The 21,525-nt window shown below is 41.0% G+C and overlaps 1 protein-coding gene across 1 annotated transcript; it reads right to left on the reverse strand.

Annotated features, from left to right (window-relative positions):
* Positions 1-918: 918 nt before the first annotated feature.
* Positions 919-7,552, reverse strand: LOC136535115 (uncharacterized). Its single transcript, XM_066527434.1, has 11 exons — positions 7,405-7,552; positions 7,317-7,339; positions 7,144-7,248; positions 6,481-6,651; positions 6,202-6,255; positions 5,215-5,994; positions 3,857-3,916; positions 3,526-3,605; positions 3,258-3,327; positions 3,006-3,065; positions 919-2,670 (listed from the first exon to the last, which is right to left on the reverse strand). Exons 1-6 carry the CDS (start codon positions 7,550-7,552, stop codon positions 5,950-5,952), a joined length of 546 nt encoding a protein of 181 aa, XP_066383531.1. The 3' UTR covers positions 919-2,670; positions 3,006-3,065; positions 3,258-3,327; positions 3,526-3,605; positions 3,857-3,916; positions 5,215-5,949.
* Positions 7,553-21,525: the final 13,973 nt, after the last annotated feature.

Here is a 21,525-nt window from a genome sequence, read left to right on the forward strand (position 1 = left end):
CTTCCGCGCGCGTCCGCGTCTGCTGAAGCGCCGGTGCCGCTTAGGGGCCACTTATGGCCCGAAGCGAAGCGGCAGCCTCCCGCGTAGCGCTTCAGCGTGCTTAAGCAGCCGCTTAATATCGCTTTTTAGAACTTTAGCTACAGGACAACTAAACTTTTGTACTAAAAACATACGGATCACACGATAAGATAACAATATTGTGAAATTAAATACCGACGTTAAAGTGACATTTAATCCAAAAAGCAAAGTCACGGAGAGCGCGTCGTCGCAGGCTCACAAACTCTACTGTATAGCCTTTCCATGATGTGGCTAAGATAATATTTTATATTGGCAGGAAGAAATCTTTGATGTGGCAAACATGGTAGCGATTAGAATAATATATAGGAAACAAGTAATAAAAGCTAACGCTACAACAACATTTTGTACATACACATCAAAACAACCAAAAGACAATAAAATCTCTTGTCACGCTATTGACCAAGTCATCTCCATGACGAGAAGTCTTCAAAATAAAATCATTTTCCATGCAAACTAAAATTTGGTTGAATTCGCGCCACTCTCGAATTCAACATTTAACCACATCCCTTTCAAAGGCATATTTCAAAATTAATTTGGTGCGCTTCATTTTATTTTAGATGCATGAGTTTTGTTTCGGTCTTATTTGGAGTTTAACTCCTTAAACCCCCTCCTTTGTCCCTAAAAGAAAAGGAAAAAATCCCTTTGGCCTTGTAACCAAGCAAATAGGCCTCCACCGCAGGCACAACATACTGCATTAGTATTTACTAAACAAGAGCAATACTGACATCTCTTGGTCTTTCCCATTGTCGAAAAACACAAAATGAGGTTCACAAACCATGAAGAGAACACATAACTCCAGGTGTTTATTACCCATTTTTTTAGTATGAGAAATGAAAATATAATCATATAGAATAATTACTTTATGATAATGTAGTTTTACAATTATTGAGAAGAGTCTTAGCAAACACTAGAAACCCAGGAGTGGCTTTGCCGCGCCCTACTAGATCGTCCAGTTATTGGAGTCCATCATAATAACTTAAAGCAAAAGGTTGAGAGGTCATCACTGATAAGCTATGTTGTGCCTTTGGTGCTACATCCCGTGCTGATAGTTCGCCTTTGCTCTTTATTGTCAATAATAATAAAAAACAGATCTCAAATGGAAAATGAGCTCCAAATAAATACAAAATAAAAATTATTTTTATCATAAAAAATCATGGATTTAACAATAAATTGCACGATGGTGCGAAATAGCACACTGCATAAAGGTTATATATTATAATTACCAAAGTAGCTAAACATAGCAAGATGAAGGATTAGATTTCCAAAGCAATTCCACTGTTTTTCTAGAATTACCCACTTGACAATCAAGGGTTAAAATGACACACTTTGTACAATGGTGGATGGTGGAATTGCCATACTCATTTTGGGATTACTTATGATTTTCCTCGCACTACTATATGACATTTTGCTGTACTATAGTCAGAAATTTAGACTGCCACTAAGCCAGGCTTCAATCTGAATGAGAAATTAGGAAGATAGAAAAAGAACATTCCAGGCTCCTAGTACATGTACCTTCATTGGCTTCTTGGAGGCACCTACAAATTCTATTATTATATACAGAAACATATGTAGATGAAACCGTGAAAGTCAATGGAAATTTTGTGATTTACTTTTGTCGTCGTTTTTAGCAGGGTAGTGTAGGAAGTCAATAACTCTCAATTCATTGTAAATATCTACCTTTGCTTTCAACTTAATAAAACGACAGAACTCCTGCCATATTCGCTCAAAAAATTGGATAGAAGTAATGCCCATCTCAGATAAAGAGTGCTGCATAGAAGAGCACAGTACAAGTGTTTTGAGCACTATATTTTACCCATACACAGGTTTGTTCAGTTTGGATAGTACCTGCGACACCTTCTTGGAGCTAAATACGTGGTACATGGCACGTTCGTGAAAAAAAAAATATTTGGCCTGGTTCTAGTTCTAGAAACGAACCACCCAGTATACAGATTAAAAATAACAAAAAAAATGGTAATGAAGTATAATATGATTGAAATGCAATCAAATTATTTTTTTAAAAAAAATTATAAATGAGATACAGCAGGTTAGGAGGTAATTATACATACAAAGAACTGATTTGTTTAATATACAGCAAGCAGGTGCATAACGAATTGCCTGATGCTCTGACATTTCAGTTTGAATAGTAGGGTCCTAAGAACTTGACTGAATATGAATATATGAATAGTATAGTAACAAGCAATGCTTTTTTAGCACATGATGACATGTAAAGCACAAAGGGCATTAGTACCACAATAATAAGAAAATGAAATTTTTTGATTTTGCATATGGAAACTAATCTGCACCTGGTTTCTAGCCATTTGTACAACAAACTGAACTATCTAACTGATATAACTAAATACCTAAGCTGTGTACTTAACTGTTAATGGAAATGCAGATCGAGGAACTATAAAAGGTTTTGGAAAATAGATTATTGCAGGACTCTCCAAGGAGACGAAGCAAGAACTCTGAGGTGAAGATAGCGGCACCACAGCGGGCAGCCGACCGGAGCGAGTCCGGGGACCGAGCTAGGCGGAACGTACTGGTGCCAGTCGGCAAGCGCCTGCTACCATGGTTGCCACATACCTGTTCTCGCTGGGAGATGTTAGATATTTAGGAACAATCGTTGTACAGATAAATGCTGTATTACAGCGAAGCAAAAAAATCCAAAGGCAGTTCCTGTTCTCTTCTTCGCAAGCATTCAGCATTGTGATTTAGCATAAGAAAATGCAAGTTCATTTCCTTGTGTTGGATCTTTTTGTACTATCCTTGAAGATTATGTGTTCACATCACTGAATCTGAATTGTCAGCAGTAAGCCTATTTTTGTGACGTAAATTATGAATTGACATTGCACTTCGGCCTCTCAGTTTGAATATACTAACAGCCCATCAGAAGAGTAAACAGGAGGCAAAAAGTTGGTACAAATTACCAGTTTCGAAGCTATTCCAGTATGTTACTTTAACCCATCCTTTTTTTTGCCTCATTCCAACTGCATAAAAAAATATGTTAGGTGGCTAAATGCTTAGCATATTCAAAGTATGTGAGGCATATACAGTAAACAGGGAAAACCCAGTTCATTGTTATGACATGTTTATAATGCTCGGTACATACAGAAGGGATGCGGCATCAATAACATATTGTTAAGTGCAAATTCTAAAAAAAATAGTTCTTTATTTCCTACCTTCTTTGAGGTATAATCTTGCATATTATCACATATGACATCCAGGAGTTGTAGAACAAGCTCACTGAGCCTGCACCGTATATAGAACCAAGCATATAAATACAAAAGTAAGCAATGAAATATGTGTATATGGTAGATAAGTATGTGAGTCCACGCGATGCTTGTGAAGAACTAAAGATGGACTGGTCTCCTTGTGGAATGTTAATTAAGGGATAATTCCAATAAATATTTGTCCAGTAAATATGTATGTGGCATGCTATTTTTTTACCTATAATCACTGTCATTCGCCTCACTCCGACCTTTACAATTTAAGCGGCTGTGCAAGGCCAAGTGATTTGTCGGCGTCTCCTGCATCAGAGGATTCAGGAACACCCAAAAATTGATGGAATGGTGCCAACACCAAGAAACTAATATAATAATATGCTGCTAAGATTATGGAATGTTTGCTCTATGAATTGGGAAAAGAATTCATATCTGACAAAGATAGTAAAAATACTATTTAATCGAAATGAAACAGTAATCAGCATTGCGAAGAATGGCTAGAAACTCGGAATCACTAAATTAAAGGCAACTGAGAGAGAAGCTATTGATTCACTTACACTCAAAGAACGGCGTCGGACGGGATACGTGGCGCAGGTCAAGGTCATGGTGGCAGAAGCCTACAAACATGGGTAGGCAGTATTAGCATAGCAACCAGTATTAGCAAGCATACTCCTTTTGGACATTTCATCGAGCACTGCAATGGCACAGAACAGCAAGGGCTGAGGAGATAGCAGTTGGAGACCATGGAGTGATGGAGAGGAAGGAGAACGCAGGGAAGAGACGATGGCAGGGCAGACACAGGCAAAGACGAAGACGAACCCACGAAATCGACGGCCACTGAAGTGGTGGTAGCGACCAGCGCATAGTGCCGCCTGCACCGTTGCGCCGCCAGGTCTGTGCTCGCCCGTGCGAAGCTTCGCACACGCCGTGGAGGTTCGGCGGCGCAGCCTGCCACGCCGCGACGCGCCGGGCCGGGGGAGGAGAGGAAGGGCGGGCGTTAGCGCGGTGACGCTGGCCGACCTGGAGCGGACACGCCGCCGACTAGAGGCAGTGCGGGCATGCAGGAGGCGAGGGCGCAAGGGAGAAAGCCAGGGAGAAGCGGAGGGGGCGGGCGTGCGTGGCGCCGTCACCATCGTGCAGCTCGCTGGCCAGGCGGGGGTGCAGCGGCAGTGGCTGGATGGCCGGGCGAGGTCGACGTGTCTCGCGCCGCCATTTAGCCGGCGCTTGCGCCGCTGCCCCACGCTCCATTCTCCGCCCGCGCCCCACTCGATTTGCCCGCTCCAAGTGCTGTCGGCGTTGCCTGCTCAACCCGTGCCTCAGTGCCTGCGGGGGAGAAGGGAGGAGGTGCAGGAAACGATGGAGCAGCAGGAGGAGGGAGACATGCCGGCGCCGTGCTCAACCTGTGCCTTAGTGCCTGCGGGGGAGAAGGGAGGAGGGGCAGGGGATGATGGAGCAGCGGCAGGAGGGAGACGTGCCGACGCCGGGGACGGGTTGTCTGCCGAGCGGGTTCGCGAACAATCGTGACCTTCTGGGTTCATGACTTAATGGGTTGGAGACCCGCGACGAGCCCGATCCAATGGTCCATATCGTGTTTCCGCCGGATCCAACGGTTTGCCAGTTAACGGGTGACGTGGCCCTAGCGGGTGCCCGCGGTTTGGGTGCAGGATTCATATTAAGAGATAAGATATGAACTACATCCAAATAAATAAAGACCATGGAAAAACATAAAACAAATTGTCTGTACACCGCGATGGTACTCAAGCAGTAAAGACACATTTACATGGCTTCAGTTGTTTATCTGTCAAATCCATCTTGTTCAAGCAAAGTGGACATTTTTCATTAGTTTGGTCGCTCATTGTGACTCTGCCTTAATAGTTGAAGAAGCAAGATAGCTGAAAACAGAAGAGTTACTCACCAGAATATGATACAGTATAAGGTTGTACAGTTTCAGAACATGATTAATCTAAACAACAACATCAGAGAGATGTTGCAAAATATGAAGCTCCATTGACATAGGCACATAGCCAGCACCCCTGAACACAAACGACCTATGTCAGTTTAATCAAGGAATATGACAATATAGCTTTTATGACGACTAACTATTAAAGGTACGCATAATGAATGCCACTGCCGACGGGCCCCGCCCGTCAACCTCACCCTCCCCATCCCCTTCTTCCTCCTGAAGGGAAAACTGCTTCCGTCCCTGTTAAGTAATTTTGTCTTAAAATCCCTGTGGCAACATCCAAACATGCAAATTAAAACAACCAAACGACAGCTTGATGCATAAGACTTAGCATTTCCCATGGACCTATTAAAGATGGAGGCTGTAAGGTTATCACAATATTAAAAATTTGCCATGCTCAGTCAATTCAGTGCAGTTTTATGTACAATCATAATAAACAAATGTCATCAAATCACTATCTGACTCTTGCACCTGAAACTTTAATTTCTAACTCTATCCATATCAAATGTTTTCTCTTCATGAAACAAAGTTTTTTGGCAAGTAGTACAAGTTAGCTTTACTCATTTACACAAAACAGAGGCTATTCAATACAGTTGGCCAATTGATTTCATCAGTAGATAAAGATGGACATATATCATTTTCTGAATTGACAATAGGCAACCTGTTTGAATGGATTAGTTCCTTGGGCTAAACAGCCATAGTCCCTGTCCTCCCAGTTGATTTAGTGATACTCTGTAGAATGCAGATGAATGGATCAAACATTAGTACAACTTTCAAGAGTCTTCAGATTGTAGCATACAAAAATTGTCATCTTTTTGATTCTGGAGTTTGAAATTTACTAATTACAGAATTGTAGTTATCTACAAATATTTATTATTTATATGCCTTAAAACTCTTAACACATTAAATATACAATTATTTCCAGTTGAGAAACCATACCTTTGAAAGGTACCAGTGACATTCAACATCTCCCAAGTAAGGCCCAAACTGATCCTGATATAAAAAGGAACCCACATGGTAAGAAAATAAACCAAGCCAGATCTTTAGATTGAAATAGTAAAGCAAGCACAAGCAAACTACCAAGAATTCTCTGAAGTGAACCTACGATCTCGCTTTGTACACCATCAAATCTGATAGGTCCAAGCTATGTACACAAACATTTGCAAATTGCAAAAAAAGAAAAAAATATATGAACATCTGAGGCCTCAAAATACTTACCATGCATTGAGGCATTCCCCTCACCGTCGCTGCTCTTCTGTCGTGCAGCACTACCCTCGTCGTCGCTGCTCTTCTGCCGTGCAGGAGCGCCCTCGCCGTCGCCACCTTGCGCTCTCGCTTCCCACACCACCGTTGCCACACTCCAGAGCCGCAACCGCATGCCTCCGGCTCCTGTCCACCGGAAGCAATGCATCCCCGCCTTCAGTCAGTTCTTCCATACAATCAAACTTTTAACCCTCGATACCATTTGGGTGGAGCTCGAAGGATTGACATCTGTGCATTCAGTTTTTGCTTAGATTTCTAGTCTAATTTATTCAGTTTTGCAAGGAACTTGTTCATTCTTATAAGCACATTATAGATAAAGCATCTGTGCATTCGAGATATTATAGATAAAGTATCTCTGTGTATTTGAGATATTCATCCAAAAGTTCACAATTCATGATTTGAGATTATATCTACCAAAAAAACATTATCGGAACATAAACTAACAAGAGAAAATTTGATCATGACTTTCAATGAGCAAGTTAGTATCACGAACACAAGGACAAGTGACTCAGTAGTCAGTGCTACGGGAGCATGTTGATACACTAAATATTGGAGTACAAGAACGAAAGCAAGCTGTAAACATGAGTATCTTTTACTGCAAATAAAGTGCGGGCGTACGTCCTGCTTCTTCTTGAACTCCTCCCAGGTGATGGTGTGCGTCTTGTTAAGGTGCGTGTTGTTAAGGCTAGCCAGGCGCGCCGCGCCGCATGTCACTCCGGAGAACTAAAAAAATCCCAGACTCAAAGAAATGAGGAAAAGAAAAGGGAAGCAAAGGGAGCAGAGCGTACGACCTCTTCGGAGATGAAGCAGATCACTCCACGGGAGACTCACCGCGGCGGGCGAACTCGAGCGCGGCGTGGCTGCACCGGCCATCCGAACCGCCGGGGGCAGGAGCAGGGAGGAGCGCGTGTCGCCGCTGGGAAGACAGAGATGCGGGCCGCTGGGAAGACAGAGATGCCGGCGGGGAAGACGGAGATGGCATCGCGATACCGGCCGTGGCGTCCTCAACTACGCACATTTTCTCCATCGTGAGACGGACGCAGCAAACCCTATTGGCCATCTGCTGCTTGCATCTAGAACAAGAGAACGAACCTGTACCCTGCTGAGGCGACGGCGTCACGGCGGCGGCAGGGGATTCAGGTCTCCCCCGGGATCCGCGCACTCCTCGGCTCCCCACTTGCAGCGCGTGGGAGGAGGTCCGTCGCGGTGATCTCGCGCTCGCTCGTGGCCGAAGGCGGGCGGAGGATGTCCATGGTGGAGTGCTCAGCGGCAGCGTCCGAGGCAAGGAGAGGCGCCGGGCTTGAGCTCCGAGCTCCCTAGGACGAGGCTCACCACTGCAGGCGGCCTGCGCAGATTGATGCGACTTACGGATTGATGCTAACAAACAACGTTAACAACGAAAGAAAGAGTGCTAGATTATAGAACGTATACACACTTTCATTGACATTTTACGGTACAATGAATTTTTTATGGTACTTTCCGATTCTGGCATTCTTTTTTGGCTATGAAACTAATTTTTCATTTATTATATACCTAGATATATATAGCATATTTAGGTGGTTTTTGTTTCTCTACGTACATAATTTTTATTATATATACTAGCAAAGTGTAGCACCTGGTTTTACGAACAAAACCAGATACGCATCATATGTGAGCCCAGAAAGTCAAATCTCATATATAGTCATAAATAAGGGTAATATCAAAAGACAATGCTTAAATAAATAGCGTATCAGTATAAAGAATATAACCTCAGAGTATAAACAACGGAAAGACAACTCCGATCTTCATGTGAAGACTCCACTTCCACAGGGACAACTGACTGGTTGATCACAAGCCTAATTCTTCCAAACTCTAGCAATCTGATACCCATCCGGGATTTTTCCAAAAATTTAAAAAATAAAGCAAGCGTAAGTACATGTCGTACTCAATAAATATAACATGGGGTTCATGAGGCTCAAAAGGCTGACACTGGTTAAATACGATTAGCTTTTAATGAGTCATCTTTTAGCAATCGGGTGGCAACAAGTTTATTCGGAAGCCCATAAACACATGATCAGGTAAACATGAATAATAAATAGCATAAACAGTAATCATTAGTAAGCATCTTTATCATCAGTATCATCAGTGTTCATCATCTATTTCGTAAGGGTTTCAAGGCCGCTTGTGACTGTGAGCACGACTGATATACCAGTTTTACACTCTGCAGAGGATGTACACTTTCACTGTGAGTCGTGATTTACCTTTTCGTTCGAGGTGATCAGCCTCTTGACCCACTACCAAGGAAGGTCGGCGGGGTTCACTATAAAGCCTTTCAAAGGTTCGTCTAATAAGTTAGAGCCATTAGATTCACTCAGCAAACAGATATAGAGTTCCCATTTCCGATGACACATTGACACGCAACCTATACACATGGGGACAGAGGTCGCTCTATACCTGATTCGTCAAGCCATTCTTACGCCAATAAAGATAACCACTAACAAACTAGAAAATGTCCTCATACTGAGATAAAGCCAGAGCCATGTAGCCCTCAGAGCTGTACTGTAAGTCCTGGATGATCACTTACAGATAAGTCCTTAGGAAGAGGAATCTAGAGCACCATAAAATAACCCAATGCTCTAGCCCCCTTGTTCTATGTTGCTAAAAAGCATCTTTTAATGTTTATTGCATATACCATTAGTCAAGTTACAAGATCATGGTTGTAATTGAGCACTAGTATCAAACTACCCAATGCAATTTTCCATAGGAATCAAGGCACAAGGTATAAAGTACTAGGAAATCCTTAGTGGTAGTAAAGGTAGACATATGCAGTATGAATTAAATGATTAAAAGTGTATAGGACACCAAGGAAGATTCCATGCTATACTTGCTTTAAAACACCGATCCTTCGGTAAGCTTTAATCTTCAACGTTCTTCTTCTTCTTCTTGATCACCGCGTATATCTCACCAATTGGACGAAATCATAAAGCACCACACAAGCATCCATACAATCATACACGAAGCAAACAATAGAACTAAATTAGAATAGTACACCAATCATAAAATCAACATGAAAAGTTTGTAAAACGAATCTACGTCTCACTACGAACACACAGACGCGAAAAGCACACTAATCGGAGCTACGGTGAAAAAGAAGCGACTACCGGGAGTTTTATATTATAAAATGAAAAGGACAACTACTAGCTTGATATATTTTAATTGAGCAAAACCATGTGAAGCATATTAATCCAGATTACACAAAATCACATTTTATTTTGAAAACTGAGTTAATCTAGCCATCTTTTACTAACATATATTATCGTATAATTCAAGTTAGATTTTATCTTTGCCAAAATAAAAGAGAGCACCTACTCGAACTACATATGGCTTGGATTCGAGCTAAACAAATTATTATAATATAAAACACATTGGTGACTGTAATTAATTAAACCATATAAATATTTGCATATAAAATGTCGAAGTGTGACACCTATATTGTTTTTAAGTTAAAAAAATTCGTTGCCTGTACATTAATCAAATTAATTAATGTTTATCTATAAACAGTGAAACATGCGGCATGATCAACTTCGCTGCTAAATAATCGATTACATCGACACGAGCTTAACGCAACAAGAACAAACTAAATCGGAGCTAAACGATAAAGATATCAAGAGTTTAAGGTTTAGAAAGGATTATTTAGCAAGAATGATATTTTTGGTGCTTCACGTTCAAACGATAGATTAAAGATAAAGATGACTATCATCATGGGCAAAGGAATCAATGCATGGAGCGGCTGACCTTCATATATTCATCAGGGTGCTCGTTTGCATGCTGCACGATGTAGCTTGCTAGTAGCAAGGACAGGGCGATCGATTTGCAGCTGCATGAGATGGAGTGAAGTTGATTGACAAAAGGAAGGAACACGATTAAGCATAAAAAAAATAGATCGAAGGGATATAGGAGATCGACGTGCAGGATGGATTGTGCACCTACTCTGCTGGCTTTGTAGCGCTTAATCGCTGACTTGCACGTGCATGTGCAAAACGATGTCAACTTGGTGGTCTTCCTCGCATGCATGAAGGCTTGCTCTCGATCCGTTGCTCACATGCACGATGGCCTTCTCTGGCGTGAGGCAGCGTTGCGGCAGCTCGCTCCTCCCGGCGTTTCGAGAAGTAACGAGGCAATGGTGGCATGCAGTGGAGCTCGGCGGGTGCTATTTAAGAGAGCCGGTGGCTTGGGAGGCAAGGCAATAGGAGGAGGCGTGAGCGGCGTGGAGTCGTGGCAGCGGCAGAGTCCATCTCGGGTATGGGCGGAAGGAGAGGGGCGGAGCTGACAGGCGGGCACCACCTGTTGGCGTAAGAGAGAGGAAAGGGGACGCACGGCGCGGCAGCTTCGGCTGGGCCGCCGCGAAGGAGCGGGCGCAGGAGAGAAGCAGGCCAGCTGGGCCAGACTACGCAAAAGAGGAAAGCGGGAGCAGGAGTGGCAGGTGGGCCTATGCGCAAGAGGGGAAAATAGGCCTGCACAGGAGAGAGTGGGCATCCGACGCTGGAACTGGGCCAACAGGCCAAAAGGGAGAGAGGGGGAGGAGAGAGGGTTTTCCTTTTTTCCAAATCCTTGTCTAGTTTGTTTTAAAAACCAAATTCAAATGTAAACCAAGTGCAACTTCAAATAAAGTTTTGAACATACTTTTCAATTCTAAATAAAAGTGAGCAAATTTTAGTAAGTTTTCAAAAATAATTTTTACAACTTTTTAAATTCTTTTATTTTCAAATTTTCTTTTTCTTTTACTTCAAAACCATTTTTAATTTCTTTTGCAAAAGCAATTCTAACTATTTTAAATTTTAAATCAAAACCACTCAACCAAATACATCAAATGCAAAGGCATGTATGCTCAAATATATTGCTAATCCTTATGATGAATTTTAATTTAATAAAAAAATTATTTTCCTATATTTTCATGAGCACAAAATTCCAAATTAAATCATTTTAGCTCCATTTTAAAAAATTCAAAATTTAGGGTGTTACAATTCTACCGCCTTAAGATGAATCTCATCCCCGAGATTCGGAAGACGTCGACTAGGAGATAAGAATACTCTGTCTTTGAATTCTTCTTTACTCCCTCATGTAGTGCCATCGTCTTGATAAGAATTCACTTTACTTTGCATACCTATTAATCTTACTCCAAGTAACTTAAATCAATTCTAAGATTCTGATAGGTACTCCAAACAACTCTCGGGTAATTCCAATCACTAGGCCACCTTTACTTTAATACCAGTTCTCTTTCTTAAAATATCCTCCTTCCAACGAAGCTTGATGATTCTCTTGGTCAGAAGGGAATTCTACTACCAATCTTTAAAACATTAATGATTCCGACTAAGTTGCTCGAACTTAGAATATAATTCTAAGTCATTGGTGTCACCCGAACCTTCTTAGCATGATTCTTTGTTGCTAAGGGCATTGGCCATGACTTCGCTCCTTGAAGTAATAGCACTTTTCCAAGTCATAACCAATTTTATTCCAACGAGGATAACACAAGCTCAAGACCAACTTAGTGAAGATGTCCTGTAGATTCTTGTGTTCCTCCTAGATATCACTTTTACTTCTAAGAAGACAGTACTTCCATGCTCCATAATGGATAACTCCGGATGCATGTTAGGTAGTTCAACTCACGCTTCCTTAGTTGACTTAATGAGCATGGTACTACATTTTTCTTCTTGTATAAGGACACATCCCACACCTTGACAAGGTGTATCCTTGTAGATATGAAGCTCTTGTCTGGATCTAGCAAAGCTAATACTTAGGTTTTACTTCAACCTCTTCTTAGATTCCCTCAAACACTTACCTAAAGTTTCTTAATCCAAACTAACTTAAAACCTCTTCTAGTAGCATTATCAGTATCCTAATGATCTTGGTTAAACCTCCCTTGAACCTTTAATCAAACCTCATTGAGACTCTGAGTTTCTCTCACATCTTTGGGTACCACCACGCTTCTGCTGCGCAAACTAAAAAGTAGAATACTTCATCTTGCAAATTCTTCAACTTGGCTACCCCCTTAAGAAAAGATAAACTAGGAGACACCAAAGTATAGCTTGCATCTCCTTCTAGATGATTTAACTAATATCAAGACGTTCTGTCATCCCAATGATACTCTTATGTATGGGTAAGAACAATAAATCTAGAATTCCTCGCGATATGAAAAACAACAGCGTAGTAAAATAGCTGTAACTCCTATTATGTTAATCCAATGAATTTGTAGCTTATACCGTTGGAAATCTTATAAAATTCTCCGCAACTTCCTTATAGAACACTTTTCCAAATTCTGCAGTTAACTTGGTCTAAAATAGTGCACAATAGAAACTACTCTAGATTCCAAACAGCACAGATGCATCGTCTTGTGATTTTTGTATCTCGATAACCAAAATAGCTATCAAGCTGATGCTTGCGCTCAGAGAAAGATATTGAAATGTGCTATTGTGTAGAATTTTCTCATGATTTTTGGTTGTCCAAGAATAGAGATATAAACCAAAAAGTGTAGACTGCTCCGAAAAGACAGGATCAAGAGAACAGAAGAAAACCATAACCCAACTATTTATTACACCGATCCTTATACCTTAGGCCTATAAACTAAATGAAATTGTGGGAACATCCAACAAGATCATTGCAATCATTATAAAGATGCAAAACAATCATAAACATAATGACAATTCAACAAGCACTAAAGATGCACAATTCAATCATTGACTCAACTTGCGATACTATCGCTCTCATTGTACTAGGGTAACAATCCTAAGACTCTTCTTCAGATTACGTAAAAAGGTGATGAGGAACAATTCTAAAAGCATATCAAACCAAGGGGTTAAGATGAGAACAAAGACATTAAAATAAGCATCAAGGAGGAGATAAATATCAAGGATAGATACATAGTAGAGAGGAAAATATCAAGATTTATAGAATAAGGATTTTATAGCAATTTAAAAACCTTAAGACGGCTAATTTCTAACTAGACTTGCATCCTACAGTCAGCATTGCTCTGATACCACTTTGTAGCATCCGGTTTTAAGAACAAAACCAAATACGCACAATATGTGAGCCCAAGAAGTCAAATCTCATATATAGCTACAAATAAGGGTAATATCAAAAGACAATGCTTAAATAAATATCGTATTAGTATAAAGAATATAACCTCAGAGTATAGACAATGGAAAGACAACTCCGATCTTCAGGTGAAGACTCCACTTCCACAGGGACAACTGACTGGTTGATCACAAGCCTAATTCCTCCAAACTCTAGCAATCTGGTACCCATCCGGGATTTTTCTAAAGATTTAAAAAGTAAAGCAAGCGTAAGTACATGTCATACTCAACAAATATAACATGGGGTTCATGAGGCTTAAAAGGCTGACACTGGTTAACTGCGATTAGCTTTTAATGAGTCATCTTTTAGCAATCGGGTGGCAACAAATTTATTCACAAGCCCATAAACACATGATCAGGTAAACATGAATAATGAATAGCATAAATAGTAATCATTAGTAAGCATCTTTATCATCAGTATCATCAGTGTTCATCATCTATTCTATAAGGGTTCCAAGGCCGCTCGTGACCATGAGCACGGCTGATATACTAGTTTTACACTCTGCAGAGGATGTACACTTTCACTGTGAGTCGTGATTTACCCTTTTGCTCGAGGTGATCAGCCTCTTGACCCACTACCAAGGAAGGTCGGCAGGGTTCACTATGAAGCCTTTCAAAGGTTCGTCTAACAAGTTAGGGCCATTAGATTCACTCGATAAACAGATATAGAGCCCCCCTTCCTGATGGCACATTGACACGCAGCCTATACACATAGGGATAGAGGCCGCTCTATACCTGATTCGTTAAGCCATTCTTATGCCAATATAGGTAACCACTAACAAGCTAGAAAAGGTCCTCATACTGAGATAAAGCTAGAGCTATGTAGCCCTCATAGCTGTACTGTACGTCCCGAATGATCACTTACAGATAAGTCCTTAGGGAAAGGAATCTAGAGCACCATAAAATAGCCCAATGCTCTAGCCCCCTTGTTCTATGTTGCTAAAAAGCATCTTTTAATGTTTATTGCATATACTATTAGTCAAGTTACAAGATCGTGGTTGTAATTGAGCACTAGCATCAAACTACCCAATGCAATTTTCCATAGGAATCAAGGCACAAGGTACAAAGTACTAGAAAATCCTTAGTGGTAGTAAAGGTAGACATATGCAGTATGAATTAAATGATTAAAGGTGTATAGGACACCAAGGAAGATCCCATGCTATATTTGCCTTAAAACACCGATCCTTCGGTAAGCTTTAATCTTCAACGTTCTTCTTCTTCTTCTTGATCACCGTGTATATCTCACCAACTAGACAAAATCATAAAGCACCACACAAGCATCCATACAATCATACACGAAGCAAACAATAGAACTAAATTAGAACAGTACACCAATCATAAAATCAACATGAAAAGTTTGTAAAACGAATCTACGTCTCACTACGAACACACAAACGCGAAAAGCACACTAATCGGAGCTACGATGAAAAAGAAGCGACTACCGGGAGTTTTATATTATAAAATGAAAAGGACAACTACTAGCTTGATATATTTTAATTGAGCAAAACCATGTGAAGCATATTAATCCAGATTACACAAAATCACATTTTATTTTGAAAACTGAGTTAATCTAGCTATCTTTTACTAACATATATTATCGTATAATTCAAGTTAGATTTTATCTTTGCCAAAATAAAAGAGAGCACCTACTCGAACTGCATATGGCTTGGATTCGAGCTAAACAAATTATTATAATATAAAACACATTGGTGACTGTAATTAATTAAACCATATAAATATTTGCATATAAAATGTCGAAGTGTGACACCTATATTGTTTTTAAGTTAAAAAAACTCGTTGCCTGTACATTAATCAAATTAATTAATATTTATCTATAAACAGTGAAACATGCGGCATGATCAACTTCGCTGCTAAATAATCGATTACATCGACACGAGCTTAACGCAACAAGAACAAACTAAATCGGAGCTAAACGATAAAGATATCAAGAGTTTAAGGTTTAGAAAGGATTATTTAGCAAGAATGATATTTTTGGTGCTTCACGTTCAAACGATAGATTAAAGATAAAGATGACTATCATCATGGGCAAAGGAATCAATGCATGGAGCGGCTGACCTTCATATATTCATCAGGGTGCTCGTTTGCATGCTGCACGATGTAGCTTGCTAATAGCAAGGACAGGGCGATCGATTTGCAGCTGCATGAGATGAAGTGAAGTTGATTGACAAAAGGAAGGAACACGATTAAGCATAAAAAAATAGATCGAAGGGATATAGGAGATCGACGTGCAGGATGGATTGTGCACCAACTCTGCTGGCTTTGTAGCGCTTAATCGCTGACTTGTACATGCATGTGCAAAACGGCGTCAACTTGGTGGTCTTCCTCGCATGCATGAAGGCTTGCTCTCGATCCGTTGCTCACATGCACGATGGCCTTCTCTGGCGTGAGGCAGCGTTGTGGCAGCTCGCTCCTCCCGGCATTTCGAGAAGTAACGAGGCGATGGTGGCATGCGGCGGAGCTCGACGGGTGCTATTTAAGAGAGCCTTGGGAGGCAAGGCAATAGGAGGAGGTGTGAGCGGCGCGGAGTCGTGGCAGCGGCGGAGTCCGTCTCGGGTACGGGCGGAAGGAGAGGGGCAGAGCTGACAGGCGGACCCCACCTGTTGGCGCAAGAGAGAGGAAAGGGGACGCACGGTGCGGCAGCTTCGGCTGGGCCAGGCGCTCGGCTGGGCCAGCGCGAAGGAGCAGGCGCGGGAGAGAAGCGGGCCAGCTAGGCCAGACTACGCAAAAGAGGAAAGCGGGAGCCGGAGCGGCAGCTGGGCCTGTGCGCAAGAGGGGAAAACGGGCCTGCACAGGAGAGAGTGGGCAGCCGCGCTAGAACTCGGCCAACAGGCCAAAAGGGAGAGAGGGTTTTCCTTTTTTCAAAATCCTTTTCTAGTTTGTTTTAAAAACCAAATTCAAATATAAACCAAGTGCAACTTCAAATAAAGTTTTGAACATACTTTTCAATTCTAAATAAAAGTGAGCAAATTTTAGTAAGTTTTCAAAAATATTTTTTATAACTTTTTAAATTCTTTTATTTTCAAATTTTCTTTTTCTTTTACTTCAAAACCATTTTTAATTTCTTTTGCAAAAGCAATTCTAACTATTTTAAATTTTAAATCAAAACCACTCAACCAAATACATCAAATGCAAAGGCATGTATGCTCAAACATGTTGCTAATCCTTATGATGAATTTTAATTTAATGTAAAATTTTATTTTCCTATATTTTCATGAGCACAAAATTCTAAATTAAATCATTTTAGCTCCATTTCCAAAAATTCAAAATTTAGGGTGTTACACAAAGATGCCCATATGTTGCAACGTGAGAAAAGAAACAATAGTATCTCTAGGCCAATAGATTTGATTCAACTCAAATGATCACCTGACCTTTCTCCGTAACTCATCTTCCACAGTTGATTACTACAGCTCAAATCCAGAGTATGTGTTTCTCTCCCATCCGCAACTACGTGTCACGATAATGTTAATTTGGTGTCATAATAATTATACTCTTTTCTAGAAATATGGTTAAAACTAAAATTTTACTATTACTAATTAGAGGCCCCAATGGAGGCTTCACGTTAATTCTTACGTGCTAGAAAAAATATAAATACTAAAAATTCTCATGTTAATCGAAAACATCTAGCCGTTAGTAGAAAGACTCTAACTACCCATAACCCTTGAATCTATTTTGTTTTCTAAATAAATATCAACTGCACAGTTATATAGATAAAAACATCTTAAAATCTCAATGTCCGGTGACAAAGCCAACTTTGGCCCTACGGCAAAAAGAAATCTTGATAGGCTGTACAACGTTCACAATTATTTAACTAATAAAATATGTTATCGGGCTGCTCGTACATTTACGGTTTGTTAATATGTTATTAAAAAAATCAGATCGACAGTGCCCATTCACAGTTGGTTATCCATCTACTAATAAAAAGTCAAATAGAGGTTAATCTATCTATTAATAAAACTTTGAATAGGTTCTATCAACCCAACAATTAGTATTTACAAGCCTAACCATTGCATCTATTTAGTTTTCTAAATAAATATCTAACTCCACAGTTATAGATAAATTAAATAAATAGAAATCTCAATGTCCGGTAAAAACCAATTTTGGCCCTACAGAAAAAAAATTCTTGATAGATTGTACTGACGACGACGTCCATAGTTATTAACTAATATAAAATATATCTGATCGGGCCTACTCATCACATTTACTGTTTGATACTTTAATATAGTAAAGAAGTATCAAATCCGCAGTGCCCATTCACAGTTGGTTATCTATTAATAAAAAATCAGATAGAGGTCAACGTTAATCTATTAATAGAACATCGAGTAGAATCCATTAGTCTATATACACGTGTGCCAGACTGCTGATATATAAATAAGCGCAAATAAATTGTTACATGTCTGATTTCATGCTATATAAGATTTTGTGACGTGAAGTAAAAAGAGAAGGTGAGATCTAGAAGAGGTCGATGTTTCGCGAAATAATCACCTAAAATTTTATATTTATACTATTGTATGAGTCGTTATTGTCATGCAATCCACAATATTCATTTTGTTTTTTTTTTTGCACAAATTGAAAAATTAAGGGTTACTGTAACACCCTAAAATTTACATTGTTTTAAAATAGTAAATTTAATTTATTTATGTTATTTTGTGTGCATTCAAATATAGAAAAATAATATTTTTTTGGTGAAATTAAAATAAATAATAAGGAATGGATACAAGTTGAGGCATTCATGCTGCTGCACATTGTTTTTGTAGTGATTAGCTTTGACTAAAATTTGAATTGAATTCAAATTTACCTTGAAAATGAGATTTGAAAATTTTATTTATAAAAAGAAAAAGGAAATTTCTTTCTCTCCCCTCCCTTCCTCATTCGGCCCGCAGGCCTTCTCACCTTCACCGTAGCCCTAGCCCAGCTCGGCCTTCCGCTGGCGCACCGTGCCGGCCCAGCTTCGCGCGGCCCAGCAACAGCCGCCTCGCCAGCCCAGCAGCCCCGCCAGCACCGCAGCAACTGCTGCCGCGTCCTCTTCAGCGCCTCACCCGCTGACGGTCAGGGCCCGCACGTCAGTGCCTTCCCCAACCTCCAGCACCCGCGCCGGTCAAGACCGCAACTGCTCCACGCCCACTCCTCGCGTCGTGGGAGCGCCCTCCCCGCGCCTGGCCTCTTTTTAAGCGAAGCCGAGCCCCCGCGTGTCTCTCTCTCGCTCCCCGCTCCAATTTCTCCCTCGCTCGCGCTTCGGAGGCCGCCGCCGTCGCACAGAAAAGCCCCGCCGTCCGCCGAGATCGGAACCGCCGTGACCCGCCTTCCCCGAGCCATCTCCGACCCATTTCTTCCCCGCGGTGAGACCCCCGTGCTCTCCTCTCTCTCCCCGACTTTCTCCTTTGGCGTTTGATGGCTTGTGTGGCTGGGAAGCTCTTGGCCGTCGGCCATGGCGGCCGCCGCTTCAACCTTCCCCTCCGGTCACCTTTTTGGCCTAGCCGTGATCCCCTGCTCCTCCGCATCTTCCTGGTGCTTTCGGATATGCTTTACATGGACCGTGGCCCCCCTAACCGAGCTCACCGGTGAGACTTCGCCGCCGGCCATGGCGCCTGGCCGCCTGGAGCACTATTCCAGCCAGCCCCCCCTTGTTCTCCCTCCTCGGTTTAATCTCAACCGCCCATCGTGAGATCAACGGCCACCAGTGGAAGATACCCCTTCGCGTGGCTATTTTTCAAAAGAGTCCCTGGACTTTTCTAAGTCCTAACCCGCAGCCCAAAACGTATTTCCCCGAATGCGCAATCCCGTTTGGAAAGCGTAAACTTCACGGTTTAAGTCAAAAATACGTTTTCAGTATTTACAGAAATGCCATTTGAACTATTTCGCTTATAAAATTGTCGTTTTAGCTCCGAATTGATCCATTCAAATCGCGTTAGCTTCGTAATTTCATAAGCTACATGTTAGAACTACTGTTAGTCAAGTTGGAAACTTTTTAATTTCATGATTAGATTTAATTAAATATATGGCTATAGGAAAACCCGTTTAAATCATAACTTTCGCTATTTAGCTCTGATTTTCGTGAACTTCGCGTTGACGTAATCGTAGCGAGACGTAGAATATGTTTACAAATATTTCATCTTGTTTTCAATACTGTTGGTGTACTGTTCTAATGATAGGAATGTTTGCTTTGCATGAATGCTTTTGGAATGTTGTATGTTGTCGTGTTGGTCGCGTTCAGACAGTGAGGAAAACGTTGGAGACCAAGAACTCTTCGACGACCAGCAGGACCAGCACGAGTTTGTGAACCAAGGCAAGTATAACATGGGCCTTCCTTGATGTCCTATTTCACTTTAATCAATTACTCATTTGCATGTGTCTAATTTTGATACCCATAAGGACATCCTAGTGATTGTTTATCCTGTTCCTTGTCTCCTATGGGTTAAATGCATATGGGTAGATTGCTAGTGCTCTAACTGAACTTGACATACATGTTGATGAATGATACTATGGAACAAAGTGAGTAACATGACTTATAACAACTATTCCATAGGGCGAAAGTGCAAATGACCTTTGTTCATGTTGCTCCCGGCCCTCCATAAGGACTTATCTGTCGACAAAAGCTGGGACTGACAGTGCAACCGGGAGAGTCATATGGCTCTGACTTTAGCTTAGTAATAGGACCTTTCCTAGCTGGTTAGAGGTTACCTTTTTGGCGCAAATAGGGCTTGCCACTTTGGGTATAGGGCTGCCTCTGTTCCTATGAGTATAGCCGCGATGGATTTGTGCCATAGGAAAGGGGGGTCCCTACATCTGCCTGCCAAGAAAACCTAGCGGCCCTAACTTGTTAGGGAAACCTATGAAATGGCTTCATAGTGTACCCTGCCCGCTCACCTTGGTAGTGATAGGGGAGTAATTAATCCGGGCATATGGGGATCACGACTCGCGGTGAATGTGCACCACCTCTGCAGAGGGTAACAAACTATTATAACAGCCGTGCTCACGGTTACGAGCGGCCCGGAAAACTCACAGAATAACTGGTTACTTGTTGATGATCATTTAAAGTTGTTCAATGATGATATATGGTACACTTGACCCCGATATATGTTCTTATGGGAATTAAATGGGAGCTTAAGCATAACTTGATAATACTTGAGAATAAAAGCTTGACCTATTAAAAATGCTAACTGCGGTAAACCAGAGTCTATTCTTTTTGAGCTTCATAACCCCATGTTAGCTTGCTAAGTACGGAATGTACTTACACTTATTTATTTTCTTTACTTGGATAAAAATTCTAGATGGGTAACAGATGACAACGGGTATGAGGATTTTCCGGAGGATTATTAGGCTTGTGGTCAACCAGTTGACCTTCCCTGTGATGACGCCCATGAGAGTTTTATTATCTTTTTATTTTTTCGATGTGATGTATAAGACTAAGTTTTATTATAACTCTGATGTATGAGACACCGTGATGATACTTTATGTAATTTGTCAGCTTGTGTGTGTGATTGATTCCTAGGCACACACGAGTTTTGTGCATTCAATTTTATCCTTAAAATTAGGTGTGACAGTTACTCTATGACAACTCAAAATACAACCATTGTCACGTAATCTGCTAGGTTGTCTTCAAATTATGTGGTAATATATGAAACCACCTATTAAATAATACTCGCTCTAAAGAGGCCAGACAGTCTAAACAACAAGGCAATTTTGTCAAGCATACGGAACTAAGAATCCATATGTCGTCCGTCTAGAAGTTTTCAACGTTCATCATCAGAAAGATAATTCAAAATAACCCCCAAATTAACACCTACAATATCCATGTTTGTCATTATGAAAGATGATTCAAAATAGTACTCTAAGGGGCCGTTTGGATCCCTTCGTTTTGGAGGAATCGAAA

The sequence above is a fragment of the Miscanthus floridulus genome, unplaced genomic scaffold (genome assembly GCF_019320115.1).
Source record: "Miscanthus floridulus cultivar M001 unplaced genomic scaffold, ASM1932011v1 os_2551_2_3, whole genome shotgun sequence".
NCBI lineage: Eukaryota > Viridiplantae > Streptophyta > Magnoliopsida > Poales > Poaceae > Miscanthus > Miscanthus floridulus.